The sequence below is a fragment of the Oncorhynchus tshawytscha genome, linkage group LG33, assembly GCF_018296145.1.
Source record: "Oncorhynchus tshawytscha isolate Ot180627B linkage group LG33, Otsh_v2.0, whole genome shotgun sequence".
Lineage (NCBI taxonomy): Eukaryota > Metazoa > Chordata > Actinopteri > Salmoniformes > Salmonidae > Oncorhynchus > Oncorhynchus tshawytscha.
Window position 1 is genome coordinate 36,171,520 of NC_056461.1, and position 13,403 is coordinate 36,184,922.

Genomic DNA, 13,403 nt, shown 5'->3' on the forward strand with positions numbered 1-13,403 from the left:
CTTAGGATTTGTAAAGTCTCTAGTTACCAGGTTAGCATACTGTGTGTCCTCCGCCCCTAGCCAATACACATACATAATTGATTTTCAACTAGGTACAGAACATAAACACAACATGCACTACTATTGCACAGCATTACCAACTAAAGATATTTTGCAAATGTGCAACTAAATGTTGCGATATTAAAACTTGACAGAATAGAGATACAAGGTCAAATACTGTCTGTCCATATTCTTGATAGAATTGTCAAACACTTGCTTTCATTGCACAGTACGAGTATACAGTGCATTTGGAAAGCATTGCCACCGCTTGACTTTTTCCACATTGTTACGTTACAGTCTTATTCTAAACTGGTTGAAATGGGGTTTATCCCCCCTTCATCAATCTACAAATACCCAACAACTGCAAAGCAAAAATGTTATCACAAAAGTGAGTACACCCCTCACATTTTTGTAAATATTTGAGTATATCTTTTCATGTGACAATACTGAAGAAATTACACTTTGCTACAATGTAAAGTAGTGAGTGTACAGCTTGTATAACAGTGTAAATTTGCTGTCCCCTCAAAATAACTCAACACACAGCTATTAATGTCTAAACCGCTGGCAACAAAAGTGAGCACACACCTAAGTGAAAATGTCCAAATTGGGCCCAATTAGCCATTTTCCCTCCCCGGGGGTCATGTGACTCGTTAGTGTTACAAGGTCTCAGGTGTGAATGGGGAGTAGGTGTGGTGTTAAATTTGGTGTCATCGCTCTCACACTCCCTCACACTGACTGGTCACTGGAAGTTCAACATAGCAATTCATGGCAAAGAACTCTCTAAGGACCTGAAAAAAAGAAGTGTTGTTCTACATAAAGATGGCCTGGGCTATATGAACAATTACAATTCCTTCAACCTCATGGCTTGGTTTTGCTCTGACATGTACTGTCAACTGTGGGTCCTTATATAGACAGGTGTGACATTCCAAATCATGTCCAATAAATTGAATTTACCACAGGTGGACTCCAATCAAGTTGTATGAAACACCTCAAATATGATCAATGGAAACAGGATGCACCTGAGCTCAATTTCAAGTCACATAGCAAAGGGTCTGAATACTTATGTAACAAACACATCTGAAAAACTTTTTTCTTTGTCATTATGGGGTAGTGTAGATTCATGAGGAAAAACATTTAACACATTTTAGAATAAGGCTGTAACGTAACAATGTCAAAAGGTCTGAATACTTTCTAAATGCACTGTAAATGAAAGGCAGGAATCTTGGTATAGAAACACTGGTCAAAGAGTTTAAATAGCAATGGAATGCATAATCTCTCATTCTCCTCCAAACAACTCACAACTTTAAAGGGCAGGGGAAAGAACATGACAACAGGCAAAGTCTTCCATTTTTTTTAAACAAAGATCATTAACAGAGAACATTTATGGACAGTAAAAAAGTAAACTTAGGAATGGGAGGGGGAAACTAAAATATGGATAACATGAAAAGGTTGTTGAGTTAAATATGCAATATGGCATGACCAGATAGGTAGGACAGCGACAACACAGACCATGACTTCAATCACATACACAAGTTCAGTACAAAACCACAATCAGCAGACTCAACATGTATTCACCCTTCCACAGATAACATTTTCAAAAATAGTAGACGGGGAAATGTATTTTCTTGTACAGGGTTCCTTTAAAACCACAATTACAAGGCGAGTGGCATTTGCTTGGGGAATGAATATCCTAATAGTACATAGTTGTTCAGAGCAGGTTTGAAGTTAATTGCCACTTATGTCATAACCATTAAAAAAAAATGGAATAACTTACATCTTTACGCATAAGTGAAATGTACATGAAAACATTACTTGATTGGTAAAATAGCATAAATCATTTCAAACGAGACTGTAGTGGTGCTGAACAGAAAGACCAGGGGCTTTCATTAGGGAAATCAATTAACATTAATTAACCAAAACACAAGATGTTCTGTTCGCAGTTTAATCAAAAACATTTTGCAACAGACTCAGCATAATGAACACACCCCTGCTCTAGCATAAGAACATTTTCGAAATGTTTAATGTCAGGACATAATGGAGATATGCATACAGCACTGCACAGGGGAGTCCTTGGACAACCATGTCTGCTATACTCAAACATACATACCAAAAGAATTCACCAAAACATGCGCATTAACACATGGAAGTACATTAGTCTATTTTATTGTTAAAATCCTGTCACCTCCCATCATGTTAATCTTTTGCACTTCTAAAAGTTAGCAAATATCTACAACCGTAAATGGCATGAGAATAGACCATGTAAAACAAAAACCAATGCAAGCAGTGTAGCACAAAAATATTCCCAAAGTAACACAGCATGCATTTCTCTTCCTGTATATATTTTAGCTTGAAATTGTTCACGTTTGTTTCGACAATTTTAGTATATGTTTATGTAAATATTTTACTTGAGAGAAAAGAGAAAATGTCAAAGAAAAGAGCATAAGAGAGGAACAATGAAAGAAAACAGATTTTGCAGATGAGCCTGAATCAAGCGAAATGGACAAAGGGGGAAAGCAACCAAATGCAAAGCAAAAATAAATAAGAGGACAGTCAAGTGTTGACAGTGAGTGTGTTGTCCACTGTTTGGTCTGGTGGTGAAGGGTTCTTTTGGGTTTACGGTATTATTTTGCCGTCATCATCTGCACAAATTCTGAAAGACAAGATTGGAACCAACATTTGGAGGCAGGCAGGCATACATTGCATTGGCAAATGGTTCTCCATTCTTCACATTCTATAAGATACCACTTGTGTCTTAGCTGACAAGTGATCGACACACGGCACAAGAGGAACCCAAAGAACAGCTGAACCTAAATGTGGCCTAATGTGCCTCCAAAATATCAAGCACGGAAGAAATGCAATACCCAACAGGAATTGAGCCTGACCATATTCGAGACAGCGATTTAAAGCTTATTTTATTACAAATATTTGGGAGCCATCTCCACAACCACGAGTTAACGGAATCGAGACTGCAAATTGATGTGCAAGTTTTTGAAGGGGCTGTTCATTAGTATCACAAATAATTGTGGTATAATGCCATGTTTAATTTTTCATCAGAGCTGTATTCTGTTATCCATGCCTCAAGTGGTGGTTGAGAGCAAGGCTGTGTACACTTCGATATCTTGATGTGAAGATCAAATGTATTTCTGCAGCTGCGTGCCATTCATTACATTCTTCAATGTTTTACCTTTTCATGAGCATGGCCCGACAGTTTGCTCCATCTGTGCACACACTTCATAATATGGAGCCATTTTCCAAACATTTAATTATTGCAATATAATTTGCAGTGACATTTGTCAATTGTTGCCTTTTAAAACCATTAAACAGATGGTTAACAGACACAAAATGGACACAAGTAGCAGAGAACACCTGTCTAACAGAAGGATTACCAACACTGATATGATCAAAGGGGATGTGGTAGTCAAAAATAAAATGTTCCTTTTTACAGTAACAATTGACTCAGCCACTTCATCTTGCCCAAACAGAGGAATGAGAACTACATTGTCTAACTGCAGCACTAATACCTAAAACAACCTGCTTTATATATTGCTATGACGACAAAACAAAGCAAGCGAGAATGCATGTTGTTGAATGGATTAAATTGGGTGACAGCATTTGTTTTGTACTTTCTTGGCTTGTGAATGGGCAATTAAATAATTGTCTGACTAATATACAATGTTGTTCAGGTTAATGTAAATGTAAAACTAGATAGAGAAGACGGGAAAACTGACCTTCGTAGTTCACCTGTCCATCTCCATCGATATCAGCCTCCCGGATCATCTCATCCACCTCCTCGTCTGTCAGTTTCTCACCAAGGTTTGTCATAACGTGACGCAGCTCTGCAGCACTGATATAGCCATTACCGTCCTGCAACAAGAAATCAATTCATTTTTTGGGTTTGAATTTAGTGTTAACATGCAGATCTTATTACTGGCCAATTTCTGAATATTAAATGTCAAATAATTATGAATTTTGAAACTGTGGAAAGGTTTGAGACAGAGCTATTGGGAGTGATGAAACCCATTGGTTAGTATTTGCACTACTATGACTTGCCACGTTAAGATAATCGAAAAGTTTTCCATTCCTCAGTTTAGCTGACCTTGTCGAAGACTCTGAAAGCTTCTCTGATTTCCTCCTCACTGTCAGTGTCCTTCATCTTCCTCGCCATCATGGTCAGGAACTCAGGGAAGTCAATGGTTCCATTTCCTGTGGATGACAGAAAAATGCTGACACAGGAACAAGTTTTATTTTATTTTTTTACAATATAATAGGTCTTTCATCCCAATCAGATACTGCATCAGGACATTATCAACACCCTAATCTGAGGGGGAGAGATGGAGAGCATTTGTAAGTCTCTCACCATCAGCATCCACCTCATTTATCATGTCCTGCAGCTCGGCCTCTGTGGGGTTCTGTCCCAGCGAGCGCATCACTGTGCCCAGCTCTTTGGTGGTGATGGTGCCATCTCCATCTTTATCAAACAGCGAGAAGGCTTCTTTGAACTCTGAATTTAAAAAATGTAGAAGGTCACTCTCCACATCCATAATGCTGACTAAAGCATCTAAACTCCTTGGTAATGTTTGAGCAAATACAGCCACTTTACCAGCAATTTGTTCCTCTGTCAGTTGATCTGCCTGAAAGCAATAAACAATATCATTAATGACACCTTTTGATTTTGGATTCCCCTTTTTTGCACTTAAGTCGTCTATACGTCCATCTTCAGTTGCAACATCGCATTATTAGCTAGCTAGCGTGCTAGCAAGTGATGTTCTGTCTAGCACCATATTTGCCCCAATGTTTGATCAGGCTGCCGCACAGTGGCCTAGAAAGCAACACATTAGATCAGGGGATATCCCACTGGAACTGAAATTAGCCAGAACAATATATAGTAACGTTGCTTCACCAAGTTCGGAAGACATTGAAGAAGCTAACGTTAGTTTACAACACTTTGAGGAACCCAACTGTTAAATAGACAATGCTAACCGACAAATTCCAGATGTTACGTTCATGTCTAGAAGCAATCCAGCTTTAATAAAATTAACGTTAAAAAAATAATTTTAGCTAACCTTAATCTAATTACCCTAACCTGTTACTTTAATTTACCGAACCTCCTGCATAAATGATCCTAGTTTGTTACGAAAAGTCACAATGGACGTTTATCTAGCTTACTTCAAATAATTTCTAGCCATGACCAGCTCTCAGTTCCAGCTAGCTAACGTTAGCTACCTGGCTAGCCAAAATAGTTAACAATACACAACTAATTAACTAGCGACTGTATAAGTAAATTAACTAGCCTTGAAAACTATCGAATGTTAACATGGAACAAAGACGACAGCGACACCAAGCCAAGCTGGATAGTTTTGACAAACAGCCATACTAACTTTAGCTAACGTTATAGTAGTTCGTGTCCTCGTCGTAGCGGAACTGGCTGTCTGTGTAGGACACAACAGCCTTATTAACGACTGAATTTGACGCAGAAATAACTAGCTACCATATTCATAACACATGTAATTAACGTTACTGTATCTCGTTAGCCATCATCATAATGTTGTGAGTAACCAACAGTCTGCTGTGCTTAGCTAACTAGCTAATCAATCGCACAGTTAGAAAGCAACCAAGCCAACACATTATCTAGCCATGTAGTGTAGCTTGCTAGCCAGTTAGTTAGATTGCTCTAGTACTATACCTGGCGAAACGCCAATTATATTCATCCAAAATGTGTATTTAATTTTAAAAAATGTACAGCAAAGGGAACTTACCATTTTGATATGTTGATTTGATCTTACTACCTACTGTACCTAACAACGACTTAATGAATATGATAATCAAGTGTACTACAGTCCTACGCGCTCTTTGCCGCTTCAAATTGTGTATCAATCCGCTTTGGTTTAGATTTTAAACAGGACACTGCACTCCCTAGCAACTATGGTGTCCGCGCACCGAATATATATATATATATATATATATATATCAAATATACATATAATATAGTATATTTATTTATTTTAAAGATCGAGCGGCACAATTTTGAGTTATCTGCAACGTGGACTATTCTCAATTTTATCCTTCATTTAAAAGTCGCGTTTCAAAGTATCCAATCGTTGAAAACTTTTGTATTTGAAAACCAACTACATAATGCTCATTCTCTATTTCTAGGAAATGTAAATTCTGTCTTTGTATGAACTAGCCCAGGACGTTATAGAGAGAGATCAACGGCGCACATCAGCTGACCCAGTAAACCGGACTAGATTGGTTTTCAGCCACCTGCAATGCGTCAGGGAGAGTTTCCACAAGTTACCACAGCATAAAAATTCATGAAAACAAAAACTTGCGTTTTGGTTTTAATTTAAGATTAGCAGCGTGGTTAAGGTTTAAAATCACATTACGATCAATTGTAGAAATGGGCGGGGTTTATGACTTTGTGGCGGTGGTAACTAGTGATGACCAGAAGTCTTCCCAGAGAGTGTAAAGGCTGTTCCAATCTTGAAGGGATAGTTCGGGATTTTATCAAAAAAGCCCTTTAGAGTCAGATGAAATGTTTTGCTCTAGTAGAAGGGCCCTGTTTAGGGATAGAATACCTGTAGGCCCTAAAATGTGCATGTCTAGACTAGAGAACAATGAAAATGCTGTTGATAACAATTTGAGACGGTACATTTTCAAGTCCAATTTAACACAGAACAGATAATTTGAGAGTCAATGTGACCCCAATTAAGAAAAAGAGTGAGAATGATAAGAGCTATACACCCCATTGCAATTCCTGGAAGGTATTGGTATTTTAGAATCCCCATTAGCTGTTGTGAGAAGAAGCAGCTACTCTTCCTAGAGTCCACACAAATCATGACATAATAGAAAACAGACAAGAACATCAAGGAGAGCACTACATCAAGGTTGAATGCTAGCACCCTCAGGACTACCTGACACAGAAAATCAGACGGGAAGAAAATGCCTTCATAAAAAAATAATTTTAAGACTCCATTCTTGCTTTCAGCATCAAGGTCTTCTCATCTCTCTGCTGAAATTTTTGTTCAGCAGATCTGGTGTTAGTAATGTGGCTCCATTTTCATACTCCAGTCACCAGACTGATGCCTTCTCCCTAACCCCCCCCAATACTCATCCTTACATGACAACTACAACCATTATGAGATCGGTGTAGTGATTAGATTAGACATCCATTCAAAAGCATATAATGCTTTTCAGTATTCTAACAGTGTGCACCATTAAAACCCAAGTAAGGGGTAGTTTGCCATGTCTAAGTGTTTGTGATAGAGGTTTAGTAGTTTATACACAAACCACACTAGTAGTATATAGTGTAGGGTTTTGGGACCTTGTGAACAGTGTCAAGCAGCTAAATTTAGAACCATTTCATGAAGAGCGCACAACGGATAATCTTTTCCCCCCCTTTCTAATAGAAACTAGGCCAATGGCGTGTACATAATTGATTGCACCCCCCCCAGTCCCAGCTAATCAACAAGTATGCATTTTTATTATAGATTAACACTAAAATGCTTATATATTAGTTCAGTACTCAATCACTAGCTCTTGACCAACTTCTGTGGGTGCAAACAGGAGCAGTCACTGTCTGTCAAAAGCAGCATTGGTAGATAAATGTTTAAGTAGTGTCAAAATTGTCAGGTGAGACAGAGCTCCCTGCATGTACAACGTTTAAATGTAGGCCTTTAAGGGCCACCTGATACCAATAAGAGATGTTCAAGTGCAGAGGGCTAGCTTTAATGTTTAACCTCAGGTTTAGATTTCCCCACGCCATTGGAAGCACACGCTAGCCTAAATAAAAACAGTCAAGTAAAGGTTTTATTCAGTTGTTTATTTCCCCCTCATTTTATATCATGCCAATTTAATTTAGTAGGAGGAAAGAGTTTAAGCCCCTCCACCTTTCATGTGTTTTACACCTTCTGCTGCCAAAGCAATCAACATCAGATAATTGATCATTCTTGAAACATTTATAACATTTCAGTAAGAGGCCAACCATGGCCTGAAAAGACAACTTTAAAAAAAAGCCAATAAAATACATTTTTAAAATGATAAATTCAAACATTGCATTTTATGGTCTGGAATGTATTTTCAGTAACAGCAAGAAAGACCGATAGTTGCAGAAGTGTTGACTGGTGCTTGTGATGTGTACAGGTGTTTGTATGTCTGACCAACACAGTATTCTAGAATACAGGACTAATTCACAGCAGTTTATGTTCTAGGAGTTCAAGTAAAATATATTGATGAGTGCATGCTAAAATGCTATGGACATTTGAATGACTCTTTTTTCCCATTAAAGTAACAGAATTCCCTAGAAAATGTAAATACAAAAAAATTAGTGATGACTACTTTATCAGTGCCCACACAGATGGTGCTGGGATCTCTCCTCTTTCTAGGCTATGTAGGGGAACTGTAGCAGGACAGCCTGGCCTGGGCCTAGCTCCAACGCAGAGAGTGCAACAGTACTGTCAGGGGCCAGGTTGACCTGGTCTGTGCTCACCTGGACCACAGCCCGAGCAGGCAGGTCAGGGTGGGACAGCTGAAGGGTCACTGCGTCGCTGCCCCAGTTGAAGGCAGCGACATAGCGCCCACTCTGGTCCCACTGGCGGAGGTAAGCAAGGGCAGAGGTTGAATTGAAGAGGGGAATGTAGTCCCCATGCTGCAGGGAACGCTCTTTCCCACGCAGTTCACTCAGAGTCTTGAAGAAGGAAAGGCAGGAGAGCCTCTGTTCTTTCTCCTCCTGAGGGTGGCAGGAATAAAATTTGAATTGCTTTGCCTTTCTACCAGTTTAATTAATATTGTCATTAGCATCCTATTTACCTTAGCAGTTCCATTTGTCTCATCTTCAAGTGGATCCCACAGCATCTTAGGGGACTTTGTATCCTGTTATAGAAAGACAATCAATTCATTTGGTACCCATACAAATAGACAAGCTTTTATTTATTTTTTAAAGTGTGAATCTCTCCAAGGCTAAAGCTGCCATTTGTTTTATGATACATTAGTTATGGAAAACCCCTGCTCACCGTATCAGCCAGGGCAATCTCATCCCCATAGTTGAACACTGGGGTTCCAGGCAGTGTGAGCAGGAGCATCTGGTTGAAGTTCACCATGTCTGGGCCCACCAGTGTGGCCAGGTGACCCTCCTTCCTGTCCCCAATGTTCCAGGCCAGCTGGGTCTGGTTGTGAGAAGAGAGCAGCTGCTGGACAGTCTGCGCACGATCCGTAGCGGTCATGCTCTTAGACCTGAGGGCCCCGGATAGGAGTAGGTCCACCCCAGTGGAGTTAAGCAGTTCAGAGACTCCAACAGCAGAGGTCTTCTCAGTCACTCCAATCAGAATCCTGAGCAAAAAGAAAACATTAGGAAAGGAATTAATGTTACATACACACACAAGTCTAATGTACCCATTGTAATAGAAGCAAGACACAGTATCAGCTCTTTAAGTAGCAGTCAGTGCAGCTTACACCACAAGTTAACCAATAGTCATTTTGTAGAGGATGAAAATGTGACGAAACAATACCATCATTAAACCACGAGGTGGCTCCAAAGCATAACAATTTACTGAGATGCCCAGTTGAGTTCTAAGGGAGTGATGTACATAATTGTGGACATGTGCTCACCTCTTTTCCTCAGTCCCATTCTGGACAATGGCTCGAATGTCAGCCCAAAGAGACGGAACTACACTGGACACACGCTCTACACCAGACAGCTGGATCCCATCCACACCTTGGTTCAGCCAGAACACCAGGGCAGACTGGGGAGGAAAGACCGGTCACACATTAGATTGATGAACTCCCATTCAATTGGGACTGACGGAGTAGATTTAATGAGTTCACTGAGAAGAGACACTACAAATTATTACCTTGAGTCTCTCAGCAACATTTGTGACACTAACATTAGTGAACCATGGTCCACTTCCCAGATAGTAGGGAGTCAGATCCAGGATCACATTGATGCCTGTCAGAGAGGGGAGAGAGTTAATCCACCTGAAACACAGACCACTGCCAAACCAATGAGTAGTTTCAAGAGACTACAATTGAAACGACATCAAATGAAGAGACAAAATAAAAAAGGGGCTACACTCACTCTTCTTGTGTGCAGCTATAATGAGGCCTTTGAACTGTTCCAGATTGCCAACGTCAGACGAGATCTCCTCAAAGTTCAGGCTCGCAAGGTTGTCTAAGGGGGCAACATGGATGGGCCCAATGACCAGACCTTTAACCTTCAGCTGGCTCAGACGGTCAATCTTGTCCTCCACACCTGTTACACAGTAGAAAACTGCATACTGAAAGTGGACATACATCAGTTTCTTTATTGAATGTACAACATTTGGATAAAAAAATAAATAAACGTTTATCCTTGAAATCCTTTGTTAAACAATCTGTTCATTCTCAGTGTGTAACCACCCACTGGCATTGTAGCTGCGCTCCCACAAACAAAAACAAGTTGTTTCAGACAGCCATCATGTAGTCCAGTTCTTGGAATATGACTAAAGGTGTCCGCATGCTTCCCAGCCAAAACAGTTCGGAAGAGTGTGTATATATTATGACGATTTCGACGGCAAAGGGTTTTTTCGGCTGTTCGGCTACACTTTTTTTTCATCAAGGCCAGCCTAAGTTTGGGAGCCCAAGTCCACACCCATGATTGGGCAACTGTAGGGATTCGTCAATAAAGTCTATAGTCCAATGCGAGAACTCATTTTAATGCACATTTTCTCCATTGAGAAATACTGCACCAATCTTGGTTATATGTGAAATTGCTCAACTAAGCTCTCCTCTGCAAAAATGTCAAAATTAATGACAGATTTCTTGAGATATCTTAGATTAATTCTGACTATGTTGAGGAACTGTATACTGGCAACGGCGTCTCAAATAGAACGATTGGCACTTCTCGTTTTTAAAGCGAGAACACTCACGAGAATACTACGAGTGTGCTCGGTAGTAGGCGAGCACACTCGTTAGACTTCGGCCCACCGAACTGAAGCATGCAGACACCTTAATACCCCCCAAACAAGAAACAAGAAACATGCCAAACCAGTCAGCTTAGGGTGTAGGAGGGAGGATTCTGCTGGTTCAGTAGGATGCTTAAAGAGCCCCCCCAATCCCCTGGAGCAGAGTCAAGGAAGTAGTAAACGCGTTCATGTACAATAAATGTGACCCCAATTCTGAGAATACTATGGGCACACACTTGGAAGCTAAAGCAGAGTATTTTAAAATCTCATGTCTCGTCACATTGCTCGAAGAAATAAACTGGTCTGAACTTTAAACACTACCACCCGAAACCCAATTTCAGTGTCCCCAGAACTTGACTCGCAAGCCATTTACACAGGCAGCCCAATTCTGATCTGTCGCCAATAATTGGGCAAAATTGTAGACTTGGGCTGCCTTTGGAAACCCAGCCTTAGGCTACAAATAGCAATTGGGTGGGGTAACTATGTGGTTCAATGTAGTCAAACGACATTATATGAACTGTCTGTGACCTACTAGTGAGTTTCACATGGTGAAACATACTGGGTTTCATCACTAACCCGTTCAGGGTCTCTTACCCTTTAGATTCTGGGACTTGCTGAAAGCTTGCACATTTCCAATTTGGTACAGAGGTCCATAATTCCACCAGTTCATGGCAGGAATGTCTTTGCAGCGAGGTGCTTGAACAATGATGGCCACAGCTCCAGCCAGCATCCCCAGCCAGCCCAGCCAGAACAGAATCAGAAGGGCCCATCTTGTCCGGACCCACCTTTAGGTGAAGGGACCAAGATTATTTAGTAATGCAATATTATACCCAAAATGTTTACATTGCGAACAACCATAAGCTATTTTTTAATAAGCTAGTCTATTGAATACATCTTAATAGTTCTTACCCTGGTGTTCCAGCGACTCTGAGGAGTTCCTCTTTGGATAAACCGGTAAATTTAGTCTCGGTCTCCTCGGGAATTTTCACGTTAACGCTGCCGTTCTTCTCCGTGCAGGTGGGAGAACCAGCATCCCCGTTCGCTGCCCCGCCCGTCATCGGCTGCTTCTCCTGGTCCATATCATTGAGCTCCACATCCTTCATATCTACCTCGGTGTCCTTACTCATTGTGACGTTGGTTCAATTGAGATTTTCTTTATAAAAAGAAACATGAGTGTTGCTGAGTAAGTAGTGTCTGTGGCCGCGCTCGACACTGCCAACGACTTTCAATGTAAATTGAGACTGACTGCTCTACAAATCACCTTTCATCCTAAATAACTACTCAACATTTTGTTTGTCAGTCAGTCATAATTTACCCATGAAACGTCACGTGTTTGACGCTCTCGAACACAGCTGTCACGCACATGCGCAAACGATGGTCTAATACAATTGCAATTTGACGAAGCATTGCATCACCCTTCAATTTTAAACAAAAACCAAGCGGGCAAATATGTAAATTACGATGTTATATATGACAGAAATGGGCTAATATATCTGGACTCTGAGCCAGGGCGGCGAAAGGGGTTACATTCACGTCGCTTGGATTGAGCATATGAGGGTTAAATGTTAAAGCAATTGCCACCTACCTAAACAATTTCATTAGATAACGAATATAAGTAACGTCTTCATTCAATGGTTCGTTGGTTTGATTTTTACAGTAGACAACATTGTATACATTGTAGCCTATGGCAGGCTTGTAGGCCTAATCTCGTGTGCGTTAACAGGAGTGGTCCAGTTTTATTCTAGTGAAGGCACCAGACTAAGGGCTAAGGCACACCACAAACTGATAACAGAAAAGGTAATACCATAAACTATTTTCTAAATTAGTTAAATGGAACGACACTTTCAGTGATTTTAGTGGGGTACAAACAGTTGAAATAGGGACTGAAGTTCAGTCACTGAACAATCTAATGATTACATATAGTATCTGTGTAGGATATTGCTAATGAAAACACCCGCAATTTGAGATATTCAACTGCATGAACGTAATAAACAATCCATTCTTACCTGGTGAAGATAACTGGTCGCGTAAATAGTTTTCAATTCGCCTTCAGGTTAACCTTAATGCTGAGAAAAATGGTTTATCCACGGCCGCTGCAATGCGCTCTTTATATAGCACTGTAGGCGTCAGTAGCCTCCCAACCGCCCAATTTTAAGGAAGGGCCAACATCGCAATTTGCAGATTGATCAATTATGATGCGTTTGATCACGTTAACACAAATTCGTTAACTTTGCAAGTGTACTCTAATGACAGTTAAAGTCGACTTGCATTTCATGGTTTGGGAATTAAAATGTTTGCGTTTGATAAATAAAGTCCACCTTAAGGGTCCGCCATCTGCCAGACATGCATCCCTCTCATGTTTTAATGAGTTGGCAAGAAATGTCACAAACAACTAACGGGAAATAGATATATCTGTGCTTTAGTCTAGAA

At 40.3% G+C, this 13,403-nt stretch overlaps 2 protein-coding genes across 3 annotated transcripts; both read right to left on the reverse strand.

The window, feature by feature from the left end:
• Positions 1–1,375: 1,375 nt before the first annotated feature.
• Positions 1,376–6,216, reverse strand: LOC112231342 (calmodulin-1). Of its 2 annotated transcripts, none has more exons than XM_024398046.2 (6): positions 5,796–6,216; positions 4,640–4,670; positions 4,397–4,540; positions 4,136–4,242; positions 3,768–3,903; positions 1,376–2,689 (listed from the first exon to the last, which is right to left on the reverse strand). In XM_024398046.2, exons 1-6 carry the CDS (start codon positions 5,796–5,798, stop codon positions 2,661–2,663), a joined length of 450 nt encoding a protein of 149 aa, XP_024253814.1. In that variant the 5' UTR covers positions 5,799–6,216; the 3' UTR covers positions 1,376–2,660. The 2 variants fall into 2 exon arrangements, with proteins under 2 accessions (XP_024253814.1, XP_024253815.1); XM_024398047.2 differs by lacking the exon at positions 5,796–6,216 and adding an exon at positions 5,418–5,548.
• A 1,621-nt stretch (positions 6,217–7,837) lies between these two features.
• Positions 7,838–13,122, reverse strand: LOC112231343 (4F2 cell-surface antigen heavy chain). The gene is made up of 9 exons (XM_024398048.2): positions 12,980–13,122; positions 11,883–12,126; positions 11,568–11,758; positions 10,109–10,282; positions 9,885–9,979; positions 9,643–9,776; positions 9,048–9,363; positions 8,845–8,907; positions 7,838–8,764 (listed from the first exon to the last, which is right to left on the reverse strand). The coding sequence occupies exons 2-9, from the start codon at positions 12,098–12,100 to the stop codon at positions 8,417–8,419; spliced, it is 1,539 nt and encodes a 512-aa protein (XP_024253816.1). The 5' UTR covers positions 12,101–12,126; positions 12,980–13,122; the 3' UTR covers positions 7,838–8,416.
• Between the last annotated feature and the right edge of the window lie 281 nt (positions 13,123–13,403).